This window comes from Gymnoscopelus microlampas (assembly GCF_963454915.1).
Source record: "Gymnoscopelus microlampas genome assembly, chromosome: 7".
Taxonomy (NCBI): Eukaryota; Metazoa; Chordata; class Actinopteri; order Myctophiformes; family Myctophidae; genus Gymnoscopelus; species Gymnoscopelus microlampas.
This window is the reverse complement of record NC_139944.1, coordinates 56,488,520-56,516,001: the sequence shown is the minus strand read 5'-3', so window position 1 is coordinate 56,516,001 and position 27,482 is coordinate 56,488,520. Positions and strand designations below refer to the sequence as shown.

General features: G+C 44.0%; 1 protein-coding gene across 1 annotated transcript; it reads left to right on the top strand.

Annotated features, from left to right (window-relative positions):
• Positions 1-930: 930 nt before the first annotated feature.
• On the top strand, positions 931-27,482 carry LOC311048669 (fidgetin-like protein 2; the record flags this gene model as incomplete). The annotated part of the gene is made up of 5 exons (XM_084061930.1): positions 931-1,020; positions 24,615-25,202; positions 26,140-26,371; positions 26,852-26,856; positions 27,028-27,482. The coding sequence occupies exons 1-5, from the start codon at positions 996-998 to the stop codon at positions 27,480-27,482; spliced, it is 1,305 nt and encodes a 434-aa protein (XP_083918056.1). The 5' UTR covers positions 931-995.

The following is a 27,482-nucleotide window of genomic DNA, read 5'->3' as shown; positions in this document are numbered from 1 at the left end:
CGTGGATTGCCTTGAACTTGTTGGCAACTTATTGGCAAGCCAACAAGTTTCATGAAGGCAATACGTTGACTTATCAACCTTTCCTCTAACGGGTGCAAATCCTGCAGTTCTGGGGTATGGCATCCAGTAATAAGTTTGTACTGGAAAGTACTGTTCTTGATTAATCCTGTCTAAGCTATTTATATTACGTATTGTGATGACACCAGTGTGTCTACATAATGTATTGCTCCGCCATTTCTCAGCCATTTCGTGATTACTCCTGTCTTACCTCACTTTGAACGAGACACAGACTCTTTCAAAGTGACACATCTATTTATAGGCCGCTATACGCCATGCGTCTCACTAGCCAATCAGAGCACACTCTTTCAACGTATTGTCACGTGTCACGTGAGGCTTGACCAATGTTAGCTTGGCCGAGGGGGGGACGGGGACGGAAAGTGAAAACATAGTCTCCTGACGGAGACAATGATAATCTAACTCTGCAAAGTAACTAGTAACTAAAGTTTTCATATAATTGTAGTGGAGTAAAAGTACAATATTTTCCTCTGAGTTGTAGTGGAGTAGAAGTAAAAGTACGGAAAATTTGGAAATACTCCAGTAAAATAAAAATACCTCAAAATTGAAGTTAAGTACGAAATAAATGTACGAAATTACTTTACAGTGTGTGTGTGTGTGTGTGTGTGTGTGTGTGTGTGTGTGTGTGTGTGTGTGTGTGCGTGCGTGCGCTCCTCAGGTGTCATGATGATGTCAGAGGGCCGTGGGGGCGTGGCGAGATGATGAGTCATGGAGCTCCGGAGCAGCGGGATACCTCCTCCAGCCAATAGCAGAGCCAGCAGCAGCAGCAGCGTCATCAGCACCATCAGCACCTCAGAGCCCAGCCCAGGGGGGGGCCATAGCAGCAGCACCACGACCACCATGACGCCCCTGGTGGACCCCCGACAACACTGAGCGGACCCCCTCCCTGTCCTCTTCCATCCCGGGGCCAGGGCTGCAGAATGCTCAGTCCTGTCACCCCAAACAGTAAGAAGAACTTCTCTTAAAGCCATTAACACATCCACCGCCAAGGGCTAATCTCAGAATGTACTCACCAGTGCCAAGGTTTTATTGTTGTTTTTTGTTTTTTTCACGTCGCCATAGGCCCCGTTAAAATCCTTTAGAATGCACGATGGACTGTTTGTAAACATCGTGCACATGTCCCTGTGTCTACTAGTGCAGACCACGTGTCAAACGGAGCCGCCATGTTTGAGTTCTGACCGTTTATGTTTACATGGGAAATGCGAGGAGAAAAAACTACAAGGGCTAAACAGGGGTTTTAGTGTGCGCCTTAGAATGGAGGCCGATGGGAAACAAAAAACGGGATCGCAAATAGTTTCCACTTCCGGTGGTGTTACACTGAAAATGGTCCGTGTAGAAAATTAAAAAAAAAGGAAAAAGCACCCGGACCGTACCACTACGGTCTCGGCGCTTAACAGTTGGATTTAACGGACCGTAGGACTACGTTCTTGCCGGTTAATGTGTTAAGAGCTGAAGAAGCATCTGTGTCACCTTTTGATTTGAGCTAAAAAGCATTATTTTACACTTTGGGCTATTCAAAAATAGCAGATCTACAAGCTCATAGCGCGGCACTCTGTGTATATCTGCTATTTTTGAGAAATCGTGAAAATGTGTGCAAATCCTTGAATATACTATACTGTTTTAATATATAATACTGTTTTAAAGCGAACATTTTTAACTCAAACCTTTGCTTCTGGGAGGTCCCTGGAACACAATATTTTGAGATGGGGGTCGGCGGCCAAATAAATATAATTTTGGGGGTCCTTGACATGAAATTTGAGCACCACTGATATAGAAACATAGGTTTTTCAGAAAACCGTTAGGATTTAGAAGACATTTTGCTGAATCGGAACCTCATGCCTCAATGGAGCAGTTAAACACCATACTGAGCGAAATACGTCCCTGTAGGCCAATCAGAGGCAGGTGGGGGCGGGACAACTAGATTCTGACAAGTCCTGGAAAAGACGCGCTGTGGTTGGCCAGTAGTCAACATGGCTGTGATTGGCCGGTGCCCGTTCCCCCAGGAAATAGGGCGGCCACCATACCAAACAGGTCGCTCCAACGAACTGCAGAGGCCAATGAGGTATCTAGGTTTCTATATCTATATGGTTGTCACAGTCTAATACAGACAAAACCCTCATTCTGCAAATAGTCTGGTGGCGTTTCTCGTTAAGCGTTGGACTGCCGACCCCAATCTCTCGTGTTCGAATCCCGCCGCTGACACTCTTTTTCCGACAACCGCTGACTATTTTAGAGAGAGAGAGAGAGAGAGAGAGAGAGAGAGAGAGAGAGAGGGAGAGGGAGAGGGAGAGAGAGAGAGGGGGGGGACAGGACGAGAGAGATGACGCTGATGTCTTTAACAGCTGAGTTTTGCTTTGAGGAATTTCACAGAAGGTGTTTCGTCCGCTTGGCTTTCTCAGCCTGTCCTGTTTGTCAGTCAGTCGAGTGTCAATAATCCACTGAGTTCAAAGAAAAGAGCAGCAAAGGCCTTCTGTGTTGATTGATGGATGTTTGTATTGACAGAACGTGTATATATATATATATACATGACCATGTATTTGTAAAAGGATAAAACTAGATGAGTAAAAATAGCAAAGAACAACAAGGGAGGAGTGTAACAGGAACCTGTTTTTACTACTCAACTAAACTGTCGTACCGATTACCCATGTACCGATTACCCATGTACCGATTACCCATGTACCGATTACCCATGTACCGATTACCCATGTACCGATTACCCATGTACCGATTACCCATGTACCGATCAGCGGGAACATATTTCACTAGATTATGTGCCCAGTGGTGGAAAGTAACTAAGTACATGTACTTAACTGTACTTAAAGGTAGGGTAAGTGATTTTCTTTGGTTAAAATAAGTGTTAAATAGCTCTATATTGTGATAGTACTCATTGCTATAGAGTGTTTGTTCAGTATTAGGAGTCTCCTTGTCTCTCCAGCTCTTTATAAAACAGAAAATGCATTTTCGTTTCAGTTTCAGTTTCATTTCCAATTTTATCCAATCAGGATAGACAACTCAATCAGGATATAGATTAAACAAGTGAAATGTGAAGTGATGACACTAAGAAATGAGCAGGCAAAGTTGGAACTGGAACACTATAAAAAATGAAGCTTAAAAATGGGTACTTTCTCCTGATTGGCTGAGATTTTGACACCTACCGGAAAATTTATTTTCTGTTTATTAAAGAGCTGGAGAGACATGGAGACTCCTGTTACTGAACAAACACTCTATAGCAATGATTACTATCACAATATAGTGTTTTAACCTTTTAACAAAATACTTTTTGTTTTAACCAAAAAATATCACTTACCCTACCTTTAAGTACAATTAACCACTTTAGCCCTATTTTATACATAGGCTATTTGAAAATAGCAGATCTAACAACGCGTCGCGCTGCGACGCGTTGTGAGCTTGTAGATATTGTAGGCTATTTTCAGAGTGCAACACCCAAGCGCGACCAGACATAAAATGACTTGTCTTTTAGTTCTACTGGATCTCTTCTCCACTAGATCCCTCACTAACATTTTAGTCTAGTTTCTATTTTTTGTAGAAATTGTCAATATATTTAGTCTTAGTTTTAGTCGTCATAGCTTAGTTTATATTTAGTTTTCGTCAGTGAAAAAAGGTAGTCGATGAGCATTTTTCGTCATAGTTTTAGTCGACGAAATCAACACATATATATACTGCTCAAAAAAATAAAGGGAACACTTTGATCCCTTAATTCTTTTGAGTTTTTTCATGAACTCTGTACATACTGCAAACGAAAAAACTCAAAAGAATTAAGGGATCAAAGTGTTCCCTTTATTTTTTTGAGCAGTGTATATATACAGCCTATTGGTCATTGGACAACCCATATATAGGGCTTAACTGGTTAACCTATATGCTACCGGTGCAGGGCTGCTATCCAACACTGATGAATATTCTCATATTATTGATCAGGCTATTGATCAGGTTCCGGCTTTAACGAGATTAACACTCTAACATGATTGGAATAATTCATCAGGGATTTTAACCTTCATTTCTTCAGATTCCATAGAGATGGCTTTAGTTCAGTACATTTTACCGGAGTAAAAGTATTGGCTCTGTAATATAAATGTTTGAAAATGTGTCAAACATTTTTTGAAAATAGCCGATATACAAGCTCACATCTCGTCCCAAAGTATGAAGTAAAATAATATTCGAGTTGGATGTTCAGTGTTGGAGGATAGTGGTTTTGATGTTCAAATAGTCGATCATTCTGTGAAACCCCTAGAACAGTGGTTCTCAAACTTTTTCATGTCAAGGACCCCCAAATAGACGCTTATTACCCCACGGACCCCCATTTGAAAAGATAAGCCAGGGACCCCCATAAGAGAAGGTTTTTTATGGCTCTCTAGCAGTAGCCTGGTAAACCCTCCCTCCGGAAATCTCATTTCCATTTGATTTCAGGAAGGAGTCTGGCATGATTGCTCATTCTGCAATATTGGCTGTGGGCTGGAGTTGGGCGGGAGTAATACCGTTGACTGACAACCCCTTCAACCAATGATCGTTTTTCCCCTTCAGCCAATCAGCAGTTCATTTTGACGAGCTCCAGACTATGTGACGCAACGGGACTTTTGGGACGGCCATGCCGAAAATAGGTTGCCTTATTGGGATACATGCGTGTCACTCCCCGCCCCTGCCGGTTCTCTAAATTTATATTTTTAAATAGGCTCTGTCATGATTAATTGACCACATATATGAAGTTAAACAACCAAATTCTATCCAAACGATATGTTAATAGTAAATTCCGTGCCTCAAAAAAGAAGTTTGAGACCGTTTTAAGAACGAAACTAAGAAGTGACGGCACTCGGACAACAAACAATGGCTGCCGTTCGTCTTTTTTCGGCGGCTCTCAGGCTGCACTCGGCTTCATTCGGGCTCACTCGAACTCGCCACCTAATTGGCCAACGTAAGCTGTCAATCACAGAACGATGAGCGACGACGCTGATAGGCGCGGTTAGGTCCTGATTTCGCTGGAAACTCCCCAATATTGCAGAATGGGCGTTCATGCCAGACTCCTTCCTGAAATCAAATGGAAATGAGATTTCCGGAGGGAGGGTTTACCAGGCTACTCTAGCAGTGATTCTCAACCATTTTAATTTCAAGGACCCCCAGTTTAACATGCATTAGGGCTACGGACCCCCATTTAATGGCATTTCTATCACTTGGACCGCAATTTATATATTGTAAAATCCATGTTAATTTAACTCTGAGAGCGTACAAATGGAACCAAATGGACCCGTTAGGGTCCATTTGGTTCCATTTGTACGCTCTCAGAGTTACAGAACCATAAGGGTCCATTTGGTTCCTGTCCATCATTTAGCTGGGGACCCCCTGGAACCCCCTCAAGTACCCCTAGGGGTCACCGGACCCCACTTTGAGAACCAATGCCCTAGAAGGTACAGATAGCATGCAGTAGGTGTGTGTGTGTGTGTGTGTGTGTGTGTGTGTGTGTGTGAACATGAGAACAATGGGATCTATTATTGCGTTGCAACTTTCCAGGAATAGAAAGCCTGCAGTTTCTATTAGCTTGGATTCCCCATTGATGATGTCACTGGTAGACGGGACTCTGAACTGTCCACAGCCCTCCTCTGAGACACAGACTGATTAGAAAAAAATGGTACCATTTTATCATGAGTTTTAGTGAGGACCTATTATATGAAGATATGTTGAACAGTGGTGAAGTCGTCCTTTAAAGTACCAAAAGTAGAAAGTAGTCATTATGCAGAATGTCCTGCTTGACAAGCTCACTATATGCGTCGCATCGCAACGCATTGTGAGCTTGTAGATCTGCTATTTTCAAATGGCTGAAATGTATATAGGGTTTGAAGTGGTTAATGCATATGTTGTAATAATAATCAAAATCTACAAAGTAACTAAAATTTTCAAATAATTGTAGTGGAGTAAAAGTACAATATTTGCCTCTGAGATGTAGTGGAGTAGAAATAGTCCAGTAAAGTAAAAGTACCTCAGAATTGTACTCAAGTACAGTAAGTAAATGTACTTAAGTACTTTTCTACCACATACACATGCATGCACGCACGCACACACACAGCCATTCCATCCATTGGTAAATAGTCATGAACACAGCCTCCGATTTCCGTGCAACTTTTTACGCACATCCCACTAGGCTAAGGAAGAAATGCCACCCTACATTTTTTAAATCAGCCTCATGGTGGCGCTGTAACAGGCAGATTCACGTGTTGGCCTATTTATAGACCTATTTATAAAGCAATACATGATTTTTTTTAAACACTCATATCTTAATTATTATCATTACAAACTAATAAAAATAACCCTTGTTGTAAAAAAACGAAGTTGTCCTTTAACCCATTAAGACCTGGTCACTTTAGATTTCTTTGGACTATTCAAAAATAGCAGATATACAAGCTCATAGCGCGGCACCGAGTGCCGCGCTATGAGCTTGTAGATCTGCTATTTTTGAAAAATCGTGAAAAATATTTGTTTATATCTTTTTCCGAAAAATTGTTAGGATTTTGATTTTTTTTTAGGTCTTAATGGGTTAAGACACAGAGCATTAAGTGACAGCAAAGACAACGTGTTATAAAAGGACGTTTGGTAGGACATGTAAGTGTATGTTTGACGTTGACACACACACAGTGCATCATTATGTATTGTTCTCATAATGACGGCCCATGTCACACAAACGCGCTAATGGCCGCGTCTCTCGTTAGCCGCTAGCTAGCTGGCGAGAGTGAAGTGCTGCCATGAATGACTGAGGCGGGTCATTAGTCACCTGGTGTCAACGACCTCTAATTACACTATAATGAATGACACACACACACACACACACACACACGCACGCATGCACGAGCGCACACAAGCACACGCACACATGCACGCTCACACACCTTTCCGCACGCACACGCACACACGTGTGCACACATGCACCCACACATGCACCCACACACGCACACGCACAGACAAACATCTATCTATCTATAGCAGCAAAAGTAGCAGATCTACAAGCTCAAAACGCCTGATCTGCTATGTGCGTGACGCTGTGGTATGACCGGGTGTTAATTTACGTAAAAAAAAAACCCACAAAGGGTTAAAATGGAGATAAGCGGTTTCTGCCCGACAACAACAACACTATGAAACAGTGTTAGGAGAGAGAGAGAGAGAGAGAGAGAGAGAGAGAGAGAGAGAGAGAGAGAGAGAGAGAGAGAGAGAGAGAGAGAGAGAGAGAGAGAGAGAGAGAGAGAGAGAGAGAGAGAGAGAGAGAGAGAGAGAGAGAGAGAGAGAGAGAGAGAGAGAGAGAGAGAGAGAGAGAGAGAGAGAGAGAGAGAGAGACCTGGTCAGCTGCAGCCTGATATATGAGTGGACACAATGCCGGGGGGGAGGGGCCTCTGCTCCTGCCACATGCGTGCGTGTGTGTGTGTGTGTGTGCTCAGGGAGGTGGGGGAGGGGAGGACTGACCACACAGGCTTCGGACACACAGTCTGAGCAGCACAGGGCCGTTTGGTCTGAAGGAAAGAGGAGAAAATAACCAACTTAACCCATTGAGACCTGAAGCCGATTCTACATGTCTCCTAAATCCCAACAGTTTTCTGAAAAACGTATGTTTCTATATCAGTGGTGCTCAATCTTTTTCATGTTTCAAGGACCCCCAAAATTATATGTATTTGGCCCGCGGACCCCCATCAAAATATGTTGTTCCAGGGACCCCCCAGAAGCAAAGATTTGAGTTGAAAAATGTTCGCTTTAAAAATATATATATTCAAAGATTTGCACACATTTTCACGATTTTTCAAAAATAGCAGATCTACAAGCTCATAGCGCGGCACTCGGTGCCGCGCTATGAGCTTGTATATCTGCTATTTTTTGAATAGCCCAAAGTGTAAAATAATGCTTTTTAGCTCAAATCTAAAAATGACACAGTTCCAGGTCTTATGGGTTAACTTCACACATTCATCTGTGTCATTTTACATGTATTTGGCTATTCAAAAATAGCAGATCTACAAGGTCACGAAGCGAACATTTGTAACTCTAATCTTTGCCTTCTGGGGGGTCCCTGGAACAAAACATTTTTAGATGGGGGGGTCCGCGACCAAATACATAATCTAAAAAATGTTTTCTAAATCCTAACAGTGTGTTGCTATAATATCAGTGGTGCTCCAACCTTTCCATGTCAAGCAAGGACCCCCAAAATGAAATGTATTTGGCCACGGACCCCCCCATCTCAAAATATGTTGTTCCAGGGACCCCCCCCCATGAAGCACAGATCAGAGTTAAAAATGATCGCTTTAAAACGTATATAAATATTCAAAGATTTGCACCCATTTTCCACGATTAAAAATACAAAAATAGCAGATATACAAGCTCATAGTGCGGCACTCGGTGCCGCACTATGAGCTTGTATATCTGCTATTTTTGAATGGCCAAATACATCTTAAAATGACACAGATGCGTTCCCTTATTGAATGGGCTACCAGAAAAAACAACAGCACTTTATTTATTTATCCCTGGGACAGTGTCAGGTCATATTAATGAACGTTTCAATCAATACATATGATTTCATGTAAATGTGCTGGATTTAGCTAGAAGCTCATTTCCATCTGTTTAGTCCATTGGTTCTCAAAGTGGGGTCCGGGGACCCCCAGGGGTCCTTGAGGGAGTTCCAGGGGGGGGAGTGTACAAAGGGGGGCGACGGGTCCATTTGGTTCCATTTGTACACTCTCAGAGTTAAATTAACGTTGATTTTACAATATAGTTTGGGGTCCCAGAGATAGAAATGTCATTAAATGGGGGTCCGTAGCCTAATGCATGTCAAACTGGGGGTCCTTGAAATTAAAATGGTTGAGAATAACTGCTAGAGCCGTAAAAATCTTCTCTTATGCATGGGGGTCCCTGACATATCTTTTCAAATGGGGGTCCGCGGGCTAATAAGTGTCAATTTGGGGGTCCTTGACATGAAAAAGTTTGAGAACCACTGGTTTAGTCCCACATACACATGTATAACCATACAGATTTAGTGAGTGTTTTAAAAGTAAACAAGCTCTTCTATATGCACCAACAAAAAGCAAAACCATATTCCACATGTTGTGTCGGTTGGTTGCAGTGTTGATTTTGAGAGCAAATTTGTATTTAGTTTTAGTCATAGTCTTTTGAATAAAATTACATTTTGTTTTAGTCGTATTTTAGTCATCTGAAATGTTTTAGTTCGACTAAAAGTCGACTAAACATCATAAGATTATAGTCGACTAAATCTACAGTTGATTTAGTCGACAGTATTTGTATGTTGGCGGTGCCCTGATGGCATCGTAGTGGCTGATTTTACACATGGTTGCATGCTGAAAATAGCAGAACTACAAGCTCTACGCGTTGTGAGCTTGTAGATCTGCTATTTTCAGAGCACAACACCCAAGCGTAATCAAATATAAAATTAATTGTCTTTTAGTTCTACTGGATCTCTTCTCCACTAGATCCCTCACTAACATTTTAGTCTAGTTTTTATTTGTTGACAAAATAGTCAATATATTTAGTCTTAGTTTTAGTCATCATAGCATAGTTTTTATGTAGTTTTTATGTAGTTTTTATGTAGTTTTTATATAGTTTTCATCAGTGAGAAAAGGTAGTCGACGTACATTTTTCGTCATAGTTTTAGTCGATGAAATCAACACTGGTTGGTTGTGGAATCATCTTACATTATGGATCCTTACAGCGTATATTTTGGCATAAATACATATTTATACGTCCTTTCTATAAATAGCTCAGCTCTCTGTACCTGACCTGGATCAATGAGTTGTTGTGGTTCAGGCCCTTTTATAACCTGCCGTCCCTATTTTGGTTATCATCATCTTTATAAAGTAGGTTAAAAAAGTTCATCAAAAGCTAAAGATAGCCGCAATCTACAAGGTCACAACGCATGGCGAGGCAATGCACTGTGAGCTTGTAGATCAGCTATTTTTTTTAAAGCGGTTCATTTCAGTATTATGAGTTCTATCCTCATGTCCTTTTTCCTCTTGTAAATCAGTTAGTTGGCCATTATAATGGTGTTTAGCTTTATGAAGACTATAATATAATAGTTACTTTATACTGTATATAGACCATAGTCACTGCTTATGTGACAATACTGTCCTTATTTACTGTGCAAACAGGAGGAGAAAAACGTGTGTGTGTGTGTGTGTGTGTGTGTGTGTGTGTGTGGGTGCGCGCTCATGCGTGGGTGTGTGTGTGCAGTATGGCTGTTAACCCCACTTTAAACCCACTTTCCACCTGGTGTCCCTACAGTATTCTAGGCATTTTGTTATAGGCAAAACGTTTAGAAAATAACACGGGCGCGGTGGCGCAGTCGGTAGCGCTGTCGCCTCACAGCTAGAAGGTTCTGGGTCCGGCGGGGGCGTGTCTTCTCCTCCGTGTCATCGGCGCCCATACCCTAGGTGGGGTTGGTGAAAGGGTCTACTCTGTGTGGAGTTTGCATGTTCTCCCCGTGTCTCTCAGGGTAGTTAATACCCTCACAAAAACATGCAGTAACCGTGGTTGCTATACATACATACATAAATAACATAACCCTAACCCTAATCCTAAAACCGAAATAAAGTAACAAAAAAACGAACAAAAACGGCCACAATCCACTCATGCGCGCACGGGCCACACACCATGCACGCGCGCTGCGCGACTGGTGTGCACCCTCACAATTTTCAACTGCACCCTCAGTCATTTCATCCTGGCGCCGGGGCTGTCGTAAGAGTACATGCAATGACCGATATCACCCTCCTCCGTGTGTGTGTGTGTTGTTTGGTACTATACTTGCGAGGGCCTTTAATGTCTGCAAAGGTTTAGTAGAATTTGAGAAATAGTCATTGCGAGAGAAACGGTTGTTTTCTGGTGAAAAGCTAAACAAAGCTTGTACGTGTGTGTGTGTGTGTGTGCGTGCGTGCGTGCGTGCGTGCGTGCGTGCGTGCGTGCGTGCGTGCGTGCGTGTACATGTGTGTGTGTGTGTGTGTGTGTGTGTGTGCGCGTGTGTGCGTGCGTGCACATATGTGTGTGTGTGTGTGTGTGTGTGTGTGCAGTGGAACCGTGCTGTGTGTGTAAATAGAGCTCAGGTTGGATTCCTCACATTCCTACACACTGACTCATCTTATAGAAGAGATGAAGCAACATTCTGTCTTCCTGCAGCCGTGTGTGTGTGTGTGTGTGTGTGTGTGTGTGTGTGTGTGTGTGTGTGTGTGTGTGTGCGTGTGCGTGTGCGCGTGCGCGTGCGTGTGCGCGTGTGTGTGCGTGTGTGTTAGTGAAAAAAATATCCGAAAATAGCCGATCTACAAGCTCACAACGCGTCGCAGCGCGACGCGTTGTGAGCTTGTAGATCTGCTATTTTCAGAGCGCAACACCCGAGCGCAACCAAACATAAAATGACTTGTCATTTAGTTCTACTGGATCTCTTCTCCACTAGATCCCTCACTAACATTTTAGTCTAGTTTTTATTTGCTGACAAAATTGTCAATATATTTAGTCTTAGTTTTAGTCATCATAGCTTAGTTTATATTTAGTTTATATTTAGTTTATATTTAGTTTATATTTAGTTTATATTTAGTTTTATTTAGTTTTTATTTAGTTTTTATGATTTTTTTTTGCGTCAGTGATAAAAGGTAGTCGACCAACATTTTTCGTCATAGTTTTAGTGCAGTGGTTTTCAACCAGTGGTCCGGGGACCACCAGTGGTCCTTGAGGGAGTACCAGGGGGTCCCCAGTGAAATGACACCGAGTGCCGCGCCATGAGCTTGTAGATCTGCTATTTTTGAAAAATCTTGAAAAAGTGTGCATGGCTTCGAATATTTATATTTTTTTAAAGTGAAAATTAACTGATGTCTTTGCTTCTGGGGGGGTCCCTGGCACAAAACATTTTCAAATGGGGGTCCGCGGCCAAATGTATATCAATTTAGGGGTCCTTGGCATGAAAAGGGGTGAAAACCACTGTTTTAGTGGATGAAATCAACACATGGTCTCTCCTCCCAGTAAAGTCTAAGTCTAGTAGAATGTGAGAACATACACATGGTGGAAACGAGAGAAATGGTTTCAGGGTTTCAGGAGGATTAGTTCAGTCAGAGGTTAGGTTTTTAGTGTTGAGAGTTATGTGCGTCTGTAGCTCATCAACAATCTCACAGCAACTGTGACTGCAGGCAGTCGTGGCGTGTTGTGTGAACTTGTAGATCCACTATTTTCAGCTTTAGGGGCTGTAGTGTTAAAAATGCCCCCCCCCCCCAAAAAAAAATCACTGTTCTAAAATGCTGATGTACGTCTTCTGAAGTTGTGTGTGTGTGTGTGTGTGTGTGTGTGTGTGTGTGTGTGTGTGTGTGTGTGTGTGTGTGTGTGTGTGTGTGTGTGTGTGTGTGTGTGTGTGTGTGTGTGTGTGTGCGTGCGTGCGTGCGTGCGTGTAGCATAGCTTAGTGCATTGGTTCTCAAAGTGGGGTCCGGGGACCCCCAGGGGTACTTGAGGGGGTTCCAGGGGGTCCCCAGCTAAATGATGGACAGGAACCAAATGGACCCTTATGGTTCTGTAACTCTGAGAGTGTACAAATGGAACCAAATGGACCCTAACGGGTCCATTTGGTTCCATTTGTACACTCTCAGAGTTACATTAACATTGATTTTACAATATGAATTGGGGTCCCAGAGGTATAAATGTCATTAAATGGGGGTCCGTAGCCCTAATGCATGTCAAACTGGGGGTCCTTGAAATTAAAATGGTTGAGAATCACTGCTAGAGAGCCTTAAAAATCTTCTCTTATGGGGGTCCCTGGCATATCTTTTCAAATGGGGGTCCGTGGGGTAATAAGTGTCAATTTGGGGGTCCTTGACATGAAATAGTTTGAGAACCACTGGCTTAGTGTGTATAAGTGTGTTAAGTCATGATTGTACCGATGCAGGCTCTCTGTCCTCAGGGTGTTTTTTCTCTCTGGTTCCATCTCTGCTTTTTCACACAAACCCCCCAAAACATTCCCATTCCAGAGGCTCCCTCCCCTCCCCCACACGCTCACTTTCATCTAATTAACCCATAATTGCCCACGCTGACCATACATTGGACCACAAGTAAAGCCACCGCCCCCCCCCCACACACACACACACACACACACACACACACACGCCAACAACAACCATGACCTGGCACATATATGACCGAGTCTTTAGGCAGCCATGTTGAAGGAGTAATGAAATAAATAGCAGACCTATACAAGCTCACAACGCATCACATCCACGACATGTTGCGATCTTCTGTGGCCCGCTTGTTTTTGGCGTTCACGGTGTGCACGGTGCAACGGAGCGTATATTTCAAAAGATAAGCCAGGGACCCCCATAAGAGATGATTTTTTACGGCTCTAGCAGTGATTCTCAACCATTTTAATTTCAAGGACCCCCAGTTTGACATGCATTAGGGCTACAGACCCCCATTTAATGGCATTTCTATCACTTGGACCGCAATTTATATTGTAAAATCTATGTCAATGTAACTCTGAGAGTGTACAAATGGAACCAAATGGACCCGTTAGGGTCCATTTGGTTCCATTTGTACACTCTCAGAGTTACAGATCTATAAGGGTCCATTTGGTGCCTAATCTATCATTTAGCTGGGGACCCCCTGGAACTCCCTCAAGGACCCCTGGGGGTCCCCGGACCCCACTTTGAGAACCAATGCTTTATGGCCCGTTGCTAGCTAGCTAGCTAGCCGTAAGCTAGCTCAGTAGTAGAACAGAGAGTAGATTCTTGGACAAAAACAGCGCTTACTTTGTCAATCTGAAAGTGCGTAATGCTTTTTTTATTTTGTCTTTTTTTTTGTGCCTTCATTCGATAGTCACAGAGACAGTAATAGGGGAGTGACATGCAGCAAGTCTCCGGCCTGCATGAGAATCGAACCGGAGACTCACCGTCGGGCATTAGAGCCCATGTGGTATGTTCTCTACCCACTCGGCTATGGGGGTCTCACACCCCAGACATACTGTAGCCCAAAGTACAAAACAATTCTTATATGAGACGATTCTAAGATGACCCGATGTTATTCTCCATAGAGACATGACTTTACGAACCAGGGGATGAATGAGTGACGTCAGGACTTCTGTACTCTAGAGTCTATTGTAGCTCTATATTCTGGTAGTAGTCATTGCTGTATAGAGCAGGGGTCTTCAACAGGGGGTCCGGGACCCCTAGGGGGTCCTAAGAGTTACTACAGGGGGTCCGCCAAATCTTTGTGTGATATGATGTTTTTTTTTACCTTAACCACTTGAACCCTAGCATCCCTTTTCTGAAGAGAACTTGAGCCAAAAATAGCAGATCTACAAGCTCACAACGCCTCGCGCTGCGAGGCGTTGTGAGCTTGTAGATCGGCTGTTTTTGGCAAAGAGGTGTTTGGTGTAGACTGTAGAGGGACAAAAAGAGCAGACCAAGTAAACAAAAAATTGAAAAAAAGTTGAATCTGAAACACAATTTTATACAATATAGAGTAGGGGGTCCCTGCTTCATCTCTCTCTCAGCTAGGGGGTCCTTGGTCTGAAAAGGTTGAAGACCCCTGGTATAGAGTGTTTATTCAGTAACAGGGGTCTATCTTCAGCTCTTTAGTAAAACAGCAAATACATTTTCAGGTTGTATTTTCAATGTATTTTCGGTTTACTGAAGAGCTGGAGAGACAGAGAGACAGACAGACAACAAACACTCAATTCTGTTATACGTTATACAAGAAGAAGCTGCCATCATTTTGCAGTTTCACGAAAGAAAGAAAGAAAGGGGTAAAGAATAGAAACATAAAGAAAGAAGGAAAACAGATCATATGTGGCCTCTTCGATACGATGAATAAGGCACTGACACTGCCCATTTAACCCATTGAGACCTGAAGGCGATTCTACATGTCTCCTAAATCTCAACAGTTTTCTGAAAAACCTATGTTTCTATATCAGTGGTGCTCAATCTTTTTCATGTCAAGGACCCCCAAAATGATATGTATTTGTCCGCGGACCCCCATCAAAATATGTTGTTCCAGGGACCCCCCAGAAGCAAAGATTTGAGTTAAAAATGTTCGCTTTAGAAATATATATATTGAAAGATTTGCACACATTTTCACGATTTTTCAAAAATAGCAGATCTACAAGCTCGTATCGCGGCACTCGGTGCCGCGCTACGAGCATGTATATCTGCTATTTTTGAATAGCCCAAAGTGTAAAATAATGCTTTTTAGCTCAAATCTAAAAATGACACAGTTCCAGGTCTTAATGGGTTAATCCGGAAACGCATCTGTGTCATTTTTAGCTTTGAGCTGTAACCATTATTTCATACTTTGGTTATTCAAAAAAATAGCAGATCTACAAGCTCACATGAGCTTGTAGATCTGCTATTTTCCTTCTTTAAATCGTGAATGTTTTTGCAAATCTTTGAATATAATTGTTTTAAAGCCAATAAATATTTTGAGATGGGGGTCGGGGGCCAAATACATATAATGTTAGGGGGTCCTTGACATGAGAGGGTTTGAGCAACCACTGATATCATAGCACACCCCTGTGCTATGATACACCACTGTGCTATGATACACCACTGTGCTATGATACACCACTGTGCTATGATACACCACTGTGCTATGATACACCACTGTGCTATGATACACCACTGTGCTATGACACACCACTGTGCTATGATACACCACTGTGCTATGATACACCACTGATATCATAGCAGCACATACGTGTGTTTCAGAAAGCTGTTGGGATTTAGAAGACATTTGTAGATGCGCTCCCAGATTAAATGGGTTCATTTAAAGGAGTAGTTCAACCAAAAAAAATACTTATTTTCTATCAATTACACACCCCATGAAGCCTTGAATTCAAGGAGATTTATTTTTGTTTTTGTCGCATTCATAAGACAATAATTTGATAAAAATGTCCTTGAATTCAAGGCTTCATGGGGTGTGTCATTTTTTGGGTGAACTACTCCTTTAAGTAGGAAAGCTGGCCATGGCCGTCAGATCGTCAGCGGGCCCGTGAAGCAGCCCTATAAGCCCTCTGTCCCTTAATCCATCATTAGTCTGCTTTACACAGACCAGACCACTCCTCCCACTAAGGACCAGTTCACTCCTCCCTCCACCAGTTGATCCTCAGACTGGATCCTTTCTGATCCATTCCCTCTGTTCCAGTGGGTTCCATAGCAATACAGACCCTCTGTTCCAGTGGGTTCCATAGGAATACAGACCCTCTGTTCCAGTGGGTTCCATAGGAATACAGACCCTCTGTTCCAGTGGGTTCCATAGCAATACAGACCCTCTGTTCCAGTGGGTTCCATAGGAATACAGACCCTCTGTTCCAGTGGGTTCCATAGGAATACAGACGGTAGATTAATATGTCTTGTGTAGATTACACACCATCTGGTGTGGTGGGCGTGAGGGGAGTTGATTGACAGCGAGGTGTAACCAATTGGCTTCGTATACCCGTGACCAGCATGACCAGTCAGTACCAGTCAGTACCAGTTCCCCACTTAGGACTGGGCAATGAATCCATATCGTAGCGATGTAGTGGTATGAGACGTGATTATTATGATTATGGGTTTGGGGTAAAATGGTGCTATTATCCTATTAAATTATTGGCTTAGGGATGAGACAAAGTCAAAACATTATCCATGAATTTAAGTCTCCATGGGGACTATCGATAGAAAATAAATATTTTTCGGGGTGAACTGTCCATTAAAAGATTGTGGACGACAACGTGATGATGAGAATGAGAAATGATTCATATCATCCAGCTGTTTCTGATCCTTAAAGCAAAGTAATGTGATTATTGCTCAAATAATATGATCAGGTGATTATTTATTAAATCATTGTGGCAGGCCTGTGGGAAGGTGGATGCAGCATGACTGACATCATTATGTCAGCCATCGAAGGCATTGTTGTGTGTGTGTGTGTGTGTGTGTGTGTGTGTGTGTGTGTGTGTGTGTGTGTGTGTGTGTGTGTGTGTGTGTGTGTGTGTGTGTGTGTGTGTGTGTGTGTGTGTGTGTGTGTGTGTGTGTGTGTGTGTGTGTGTGTGTGTGTGCGCGTGTGTGTGAGTGAGGCCAAAAATAGTCGACTGTTCGGTCCCAGAATAGGGAGGCTGCTTAGGGCATTGGTTCTCAAAATGGGGTCCGGGGACCCCCAGGGGTACTTGAGGGAGTTCCAGGGGGTCCCCAGCTAAATGATAGATTAGGCACCAAATGGACCCTTATAGGTCTGTAACTCTGAGAGTGTACAAATGGAACCAAATGGACCCTTATAGGTCTGTAACTCTGAGAGTGTACAAATGGAACCAAATGGACCCTAACGGGTCCATTTGGTTCCATTTGTACACTTTTGGAAACGCAAGGCTTTACTAAGGTCCTGCAGTACGGTTGGGTTTGTCATTGGAGTTGCATGGGATGAGGAGAGGGGGGGGTGGGGGTAGGGGGGTCGACAGGAGGACGGGGGGGGGGGGGGACACTGGCCCGTGACTGGATGGGATTCCCTGTTCCCTGATGATGCAGGGATCTCTGAGGGACAGGGCGGAGCTGCATGGGTCCTGGGACACAGTGGGACAGGATGAGTGGAGGATTAACTGGACCGAGGGATCATTTCATTTAGGGATCAACATGTGGACCGTTTAGAGACCCATCTGGTGGCCACGGCGGGACATGGTGATGGGACACAGCCTGGCTGCCCCCTGGTGGCCATGATGGGACATGTCACACAGCCTGGCATTAAATCCATACATATTGACCGACACAAACGCCATACATAAAGTGAGCTAGTCTCTCGTAGCCAGACAACTATTCCACAATACCCAATGCTATAGTATAGACCAATTATTTGTTTACAAACATTGAGACTGGACGCACACGTGACATGTTTCATGTAATCAACTCCCAACAGATCCCCAAAAATCATTCAAACCTCCTCTTGTGTGTTGGCTAGTGAGGCGCGCCCTAGCGAGACATATATACGTCATCGCGCAACGGTACTGCGCGCCGAGAACAGCTGACATACAAGCTCACAACCGCGTCGTGGATGAGACCGCTGTGAGCTTGGAGGTCTGCTATTCTCGGCCGCTCTCTGCGGGCGACACCTTTGCGGGACGGAGCATAAATTAGGCTTGACGGGCTGCAGCTGCGCGAGCAAGAGCAGGTTCTGGTGCCATGATCATAGAGCGCTTCCTCCGTTCTGATGACAGCCACTGGAGGAGGGGTTTTGAGGACAACTGCTTTGAATTGTTATTATTGTGTTTACACACAACAGAGACCAAGAATTATATATTTCAAGAGCGAGAGATCACGGTAACAATCCTAAGCATTCTTCCTCCACACTGGGAGAAAAACAGCATCTGAAAGTTTGATAGGATGCATTTTTACACGTGAGGCTGTGACCACTTTAACATCGCATCTTATGAGCGGTGGGGTTCATTTGGTGCCGGCCTGCGCGCGCACAGGGTCAATCCACACATCTCCGTTTGCTGGCGTGAAACGGTACGCTACGAGACGGAAGCCCTTGTTCCGGATCCGGCCATTTCTGTCTGTTACTCAATGAAAAGCGGAACACGGATGTGCTTTTTCCGGACCGGATCGCGTCCGTCTTTCCGGTTTTTTTTTAACATGGGAGTGGATGGGACATCCGGCCGTCTGTACGGTCGCGAACGGACATGTGTGGATTGACCCATACTGGTTCTTATCAGTGTGACGTTGTCTGTCAAGGCGTTTATAGATTCAATTCAATTCAATTCAAACTTTATTCCAGACACACAGGAGGTCCATAGAGTACATACACATATCACACAATAAACAAACAACAATACATTACACAAAGAAACATAACATCAGAGACATGGAGGCTGACTCTCCAGTGTTTACACAGCCTGGACGAGTACCCGAGACAGGCTCTTCCTATTCACCCGTTTCCTAGGCGGTGTGTTTTCCACTTCCTGTCGATTTCATTGGATATCATTGGTCATCTGACCAGTTTCATTGGATTTCATTGGATCAAATCGACAGGAAGTGGAAAACGCACAGCCTAGGAAACAGGTGAATAGGACTAAATCCTCAATAACACTGTTCCGGGACTCATCCAGGCGAGACATGAATCCATACATAGAGTGTCTTAAGACATTGGTTCTCAAAGTGGGGTCCGGGGACCCCCAGGGGTCCTTGAGGGAGTTCCAGGGGGTCCCCAGCTAATTGATAGATTAGGCACCAAATGGACCCTTATGGGTCTGTAACTCTGAGAGTGTACAAATGGAACCAAATGGACCCGTTAGGGTCCATTTGGTTCCATTTGTACACTCTCAGAGTTACATTGACATATATTTTACAATATAAATTGCGGTCCAAGTGATAGAAATGCCATTAAATGGGGGTCCATAGCCCTAATGCATGTCAAACTGGGGGTCCTTGCAATTAAAATGGTTGAGAATCACTGCTAGAGCCGTAAAAGAAATCTTCTCTTATGGGGGTCCCTAGCATATCTTCTGAAATGGGGGTCCACGGGCTAATAAGTGTCAATTTGGGGGTCCTTGACATGAAAAAGTTTGAGAACCACTGCCTTAAGAGAGCCTCACAAGTGTGGATTCCACATGTTACAAATAAGTGACTGGCACTATGCCATCTAGGGACCTTAAGTAGCACCCTCAGGGCATCATTTTAAGCCTCTGCATGCTACCCTTCAGGAAGGCTGTATACATGGGAGTGCAGAATGCTTTAAAAAGTGCACACTTGACAGGAACTGAACACACACTGAACCTGCGTGAAGCAGCATAGTGGCCAGGGCATAAAGTATGCGGCACTGCCTAGAGATATCTCTATAATCATGGAGATTATCAGTAAAAATGTGGCCACGGTACTTGATTTCCTGGCACACAGATAGACGACTGTCACACAGGTGAAAGGCTGGGAAAGCCGATGTCTTGTCCTCGTGGCTTCTCACTATCATGACACTATACTCTTTTTTTGCATTATAAATTATGTCATGATGATCATTGCCATAGTTTGAGCAAACTTTCAATAGCTGCTGTTAATCCTCCACTTAGGCAATGAGCCAGAGCCCCAAAATTGAGCAATGATTATCGAAAGAGTGGGCAAAACCAAACCTATATTAAAGGAGCTACACCATGAATTTAAAAAATATTAATAATATTTGATATCATATTGTTTATGTCCCTCAAACGTTTTTCAAAAGGTTTGAGCCTAAATCAAGCCTCAGATATACTCATTCCAACTAACTTCTCTATGGCTTATAAAGCACTTTCACCTGCAATACCACATTGTCCTGTTTGGCACGGGGCGCTATGGAGCCAGTTTGTATGCATGTTATGTCCTGGTTCTGTGTGGAAAAAGTAAAAAAAAATAATAAGAAAAAATTAAAAAAAAAATTAAAATGAAAAAAAAAAAGTTTTTTTTTTTTTTGGATTTTTTTTTTTGGTTAGAACTGAAAAACGGGAGGAATTGTTCCCAGACGTGACGTAGGGTGGGGGAACAAATCTGACGGACTGTTTTCAGACCAATTTACATAAAAACCACAGATAGCCTATGAAAGCCTGCATGCTCGAAGTCGGGTATTTGTTGGAACAGAAGAGAGGTGGGGGAGACCAAAAACACACAAAAATTAAGAAAAAGTTAAAATTCATGGTGTAGACCCTTTAAATTGTTCATAGGGTCATTTGTGGTGGATTTATCGTATTACACGTTTTCTGAAATCGTATATTTAAATATGCAAATTAGGCATTAGGAAAATATGCCCAAATTTGCATACCTTTCCTGAATCAACATTGGAACATTGGACAAAGCCAGAGTCAACATACTTATTTCATTTTGTTAAGATGTTGGAGTCAAAGGTTTTTAACGATGGAATATTCAATATCTGGCTCAATTTTGGGCCTCAGGCTCATGGACTAAATGCCTAATTTGCATATTTAAATATACAATTTCAGAAAACTTGTAATACGATAAATCATTGTCTTCATGTAAGTAATCAACTCAGGAAGTTTCATTATGATAACTCTTTTTTAAATGTTGTCATTTTTTCACCTGTCATGTACGTATGGGGAAAATAACAAAATGTGTGATAACCATGAAAAAGCTGCTCCTGTGGAGAGGTTATCATATATTTATTTACTCGTATTGACCCCATGAACAATTTAATATCGGTTTGGTTTTGACCACTCTTTCCATAATGAAATCTTGTCTGGCTCATGGACTAACTGTATGGACTTAGCACGACCAGGTCTTCAGCGTACATCAGGTGATTGATGATAGAGTTACCCAGGGGTGCAATGCTCACTGGACGGCCTTACACGCCGTGATTTGACGAAGGAGGAGCACGGCGCAGGCAGGCACACGCATAGATTTAAAACGACTTTAAATTCACACCTCAACAAAGTTTACAAAGGCTCCCGACTCACACCAGGTGAATTAACTCATTAAGACCTGGAACGCATCTGTGTCACTTTTAGATTTTTTTGGCTATTCAAAAATAGCAGATCTACAAGCTCATAGCGTGGCACCGAGTGCCGCGCTATGAGCTTGTAGATCTGCTATTTTTGAAAAATCTTGATTTATTTTTTTTCAAAAGAAAATTAAGAATCGCCTCAGGCCTTAATGGGTTAACATAGGAATGAGCCTATAGATGCATATCAATTGTCCATTGTGTGACCTGTAGTGTAGGTGTTAAGCGGCGTGCGTGTCACGTCTTTAAAATAGAGTGCAACCACCTTCCAATTCAGCATTGCAACACTGGAGTTACCCATCAGACAGCCCAGCCCGTATTGCACGTATTTCATTCAATGGATAGATCATTCATGTAAAGGTTGAATAAAACGGGAGACAAAATCCCCCGTTGTCGAACACCATTGCTAACAGAGAAATGGGCAGATTTACCCCATTTAACCTGCATTTTATGATATGGGTACCAAAACACCAGTATACGTACAACGTGCTTAGGTATACCTCTATGAAGCAGCTTGTAAAACACGTTGCAATGGTTAATCCTGTCAAAAGCTCGAGAAGCATCAATGAAGCATAGGAAGACAGTGGAATTGTGGCTACTGTAGCTGGCAATCAGTTCTTTAAGTGCAAAGATGCATAAGTCTGTGCCGTGTTTCTTTTTTAAATCCAAACTGGTTATCTGCAGTCAAGACGAACATTTCAAGACGCATAAGCATGATTCTTTCCAATACTTTGGACAGGATGCTGGCCAGAGCGATAGGTCTATAGTTATCAATGCTTGCTATGGGCCTGGTCTTCAAGATACACCACAACATTGGGATCCCCCTGTATTTGTCAAAATACTTCCAAAATGTTAATCAAGTCCATGATCATAACACCAGAGGCAGCTCCACAAACCATGTTCAACCCAGATTTGGCACAACAAAGGGAATGAACTCGTTCTCATGCTATTCATCAAAAATGTGGAATGCCCTACCACAAGGAGTAAAGGAGTGTAAAACCCTACTCACTTTCAAAACGCCCTAAAGAATCACCTTCAGGAGGCTGCAATTCAAAAATGGCCCCTGTCCAAGTCCTAACCTACCCCATGTCCTAACCTAACCTACCCCCTACCCCCCCCCCCCCTCTCTCTTTCTTATTTTGTACATATTTTTCACTCTTCATACCAGTAACCTGTAAACTGATTGTATGACATTCTGTATAGTAGTGTGTATATCTGTCTGTCTCTTATATGTCATCATGATTTGTGTACATGGGGATCTCATCTTAAACAAGCTCAGAGCTTAATGAGTCTACCAGTTTAGTAGACCTTGTATTGTGAATTTGTACTTCCATGTACTGTTATGTACTGTCATGTACTGTTCTCATGTCTTACTAAATAAAGTACATCAATCAATCAATCAATCAATCAATGCTGTTTAGTTTACCTGCCTTGTCTGTAACTCTGATAGTGTACACAAGGAACAAAATGCAATAAAAATAAAAGGTTTGAGAACCACTGCAGTACGGTGTTCAGCTACCTGATTGGTCGAGTCTTTCTGGTGTGAAATCCGCCCAGCGACCAAGCCCCCCTGTCCCAGTAGGTTTGGGGGGGGTGGGGGGGGTCACACATGTGCTGCTGTGGGGGAGGGGTTTCTGTGGAGCCAACAACAATGAGCCCCAGTGAGCAGAGAGAAGACAGAGGAAGGGGGGGGGGGGTTATCGCCCTGGAGACCGGCCCGATCCTGGGGGGGGGGGGGGGGGGGGGGGGGGGGGGGGGGGGGGGGGCTGTAGTGTGGAGTAGACCAGTGGTACAGTGAAAAAAATAGCCGATCTACAAGCTTCTAAATCAGCTATTTTCAGCTACGATATTTAATGAAGAGCAAAAACCAAAAGGTCACCAGTCCAGTATAGAGCCCTGAGGGACTCCACTACGTAGTTCTGTCACAATTATTACATCATCGCCTGATCGCAATTATCTTTGCATGATCGTCATGATCGTTTCCATGTTGGAAAATGTTCACACATTTTAAAATATAAAAAACAGCAGAAATAGCAGATCTACAAGCGCCAGATCTACAAACAGATCTACAAACGCGTCACGAAGCGACGCGTTGTAAGTTTGTTTTCAGCTTTTTTTTATATGTATAACATTATTAAATATGTCAATAATTTCTTTGTATATTTAAGTTATTTTTCATATCCGCCCTGTGCAATATTTTATTAGGAAGCCTAAAGGCAAACAGAAATTAAATTTGTGTTCATAATGTTCCAATGTTCGATGGTCAAACACACAATTAAATCGTTAATCACAATTATTTGATCGACAATTAATCGTCAACTGTAATCGTGACAGTCCTAGGTGAGTCAATATATGGTTTAACCCACAACACATTGATACAGAAGGGTTTTCAATGGATTCTGATAGTATTGGGCATGCTAAATAACATACTAAAAGTCCCAGATGGCTGCGGGGAGCTTAAAATGTCTATATCTCAAATGGAAAAAATGTTACAAAGGATTTTTCAACTGATTCTGGTACCTGTGGACATGCTTAAGAATATACTACACATTTGTAGTTACAAATAAGTGTTTTTTTTCCATTATGTTCAGTGGCGTGCACAGACCTTTTGAGGGGCAGGTGCTCAAGTAAATTATATATATTTTTTGTTTACTTGGTCTGCTCTTTTTTCCCTCTACACCTATACCTCTTTGCCAAAAATAGCAGATCTACAAGCCCACAACGCCTCGCAGCGCGAGGCGTTGTGAGCTTGTAGATCTACTATTTTTGGCTAAAGTTCTCCTCAGAAAAGGGATGCTAGGTTTCGAGTGGTTATGGTAAAAAGAAAAATCATACCACATAAAGATTTGGCGGACCCCCTGTAGTAACTCTGAGGACCCCCAAGGGGTCTCGGACCCCCTGTTGAAGACCCCTGCTGTAAACTGAAAAAAACAACCTTTTTTTCAAAAGGGCACTTCTGGTCAAGAGGGCAAAGGGCAGGTGCTCTAGCACCACCGAGAGTGCATCTGTGCACGTCCCTGATTATGTTGACTCACCCATCGGTTCACGTGGTTTTTAACTCCCTGTGTTCCTGTCCCTCTCGTCCTCTCAGGTCTGTTGAAGATGCACTGGTCTCCTCCGGAGCACGGCGCTCCGCTGTCCCCGTGGGCCGAGCAGCACCTGGACGTGTCCTCCACCACGTCGCCCCCTACAGGCCACCACAAGCACCACCACCACCACGACCCCTACGCCGCCTCCGCCCGCCGCCCCGCCGCCGCCGGCTACGCCTCCGCCCCCGGGGCCGGAGGGGCCGGGGCCGGGGCCGGGGCGGCGGGGGCCGGCTACCCGTGGGCTAGTGACGACATCTCGGCGCTCACCGCCTCCTCCCTGCTCAAGCGCTACGCCGAGAAGTACTCGGGACTGGTGGAGCTTCCCTACGACTCCCGGGGGCCCCCCGCCTCGGTGGTGGGGGGGGCCGGCAGCTACGCCGAGCCGGGTGGGCCTTACCTGAAGACGGAGCCGGAGCCCTGGGGGGGCGTGGAGTGCTACCCGGGACTGGAGGCCTTGGCGGGGGCCAAGGCGTCGAGCGGCGCGGCGGTCGTGGCGTCGGACACGGGCTACAGCGGCGGCGGGTCGTGCAGCTCCGTCTCGCCTCAGGACTACCCGTCCGTGTACAACGGAACCTCCTACCTGCCCGCGGGTAAGCTCCGCCTCCATGGACGGCACGTTCATAATATCCACAGGGACGTGTACAGATAGACTCTAGGTGGTGCTAGAGCACCTGCCCTTTGCCCTCTTGACCTCTTTTGAAAAAAACGTTTTTTTTTTTTCAGTTTACAGCAGGGGTCTTCAACAGGGGGTCCGGGACCCCTAGGGGGTCCTCAGAGTTACTACAGGGGGTCCGCCAAATCTTTATGTGATATGATTTTTCTTTTTACCATAACCACTCGAAACCTAGCATCCCTTTTCTGAGGAGAACTTTAGCCAAAAATAGCCGATCTACAAGCCCACATGTAGATCGGCTATTTTGGCAAAGAGGTATAGGTGTAGAGGGAAAAAAGAGCAGACCAAGTAAACAAAAAAAAGTATGATTTACTTGAGCACCTGCCCCTCAAAATGTCTGTGCACGCCACTGTCGATAACAATAATATCACCATGTTCGATATATTGCGATATCACGATACATTGCATGAAATTTCACCAACGATATATCACGATAAACATTTCAAAATCATCATTACACAAATACAGAGTCGGAAAAACTACGTATCACAAACAAAAAATAAATAAATAATAGTATCCATTTTTTTCGGCAGTATATCGATTATTTATTGCGGGAGAAAGTATTGCGATATCGATATATCGTCCTCACAATGTTCATAATATAACGTTCATAATATACAAGCTCACAACGTTCATAATATACACACTTAAAGACAGGTCAGCGACACACTGTGAGCTTGTAGGTCTGCTATTTTCAATGTGCAACAAAGTATGAATTAGGGCTGAACGATTAGACTTTTTCAAACCCAAATCGCGATCACGCGATTAGTCAGAAAAATCGTAATTACATATTTTCGCAAAATCGTTCATCCCTAGTATGAATGTAATACTAACATGTGATTGGTTGTCTGCAGGGTACTGCCCCCAGCCCGGCGCGGTACTCCCCCCCGGCCCGCTGCATGCGCTGCAGTCCAGCTACGGCCCCAGCACACCCGTCTATAACTACCCCCCGGGGTGTTACCCCCCCCACCCCCAGACCTACAGCCACCCCAGTGCCTCCTACCTGAGCGCCGCCCCTCCCCTGGGCCCCAGGCCCACCGTGGTGGGGGGGAGTGGCTACGGGTACTCCTCCACCTCCCACACAAGGTATGTTAAAGGGATAGTTCACCCCCAAAATGACTTATTTTCTATCCATTACACATACACACCCCATGAAGACTTGAATTCGTGGTGATTTTTTTTGTTTTTGTCGCATTCCTAAGGCAATAATTTGATGACCGGCGGAGAGATGCTAATGTCTCCTACCGGAACCGCTGCCGAGCATCAAAGTATTGGCTTAGGAATGTGACAAAAGCTAAAGAAAACTATCCCTTTAAGAGTTTTTTGCATCTCTCATTATAGTTTTTGTTGTTTTTATTTTCCTTTTGACTTTTGGTTTTCAACTTTTTTAGTTTTTGTTTTGATTCGTTTGTTTTGATTCGTGGGTTTGTGCGAGTTTAGTTTGGTTTGAATTTTTATTCAAAAAGTTTAGTTTTATTTTTGTATTTTTTCTTTTTATTATAATATTAATCTGACAAAGAACTAAGAACTGAAACTATAGGACATTTTCTCCATGATTCTAGTCAGTTATGGTCAGTTTTGTAAACAATTACAGTTCAAGTTAGGTATCGTTGTTGTTTTTTTTGCCTCGTTTTTACCTTTATTTCAGTTTGATAAAATGTTTTGTCCAATTCTAGTTTCCGTTACTTTGTTAGTTTTAATGAGCTCTAATAACCATCAGTTTTAAAACCCTGTTCCTACAGCCTCGGCGGGGGGGGGGGGGAGCCCGGAAGGGGGCGTGGCGCCGCTGAAGCGCAAGGCCTTCCAGATGTCTGAGGACGGCGAGGACGACGGCGGCGGCGCTGTGGACGAGGACGTCTCGCGGTACAGGAAGTACGGCAACGGCCACAACAACAACAAGGGCAACAACGGGCACCATGCGGGCAACGGGCACTACGACATGGGCAGCCCCCCCTCCGCACCGGGGGGGGTCGACCCCCATCACGAGGCCTACAAGTCCTCCGGAGGAGGAGGAGGAGGAAAGCCCCTGATGTCGCCCCCGTATGGCGGGGCCGGGGATTACAGCCCGCCCGCGGGGGGTCCGGTGGCGGTGGGGGGTCTGTCCGGGGAGAGTGGCGGCTTCCCGCCTCAGCAGAGGATGACTGTGAAGATGCCCGCGTCGCACGCACGGTCCGAGGACCCCACAGGGGGGCGCTAA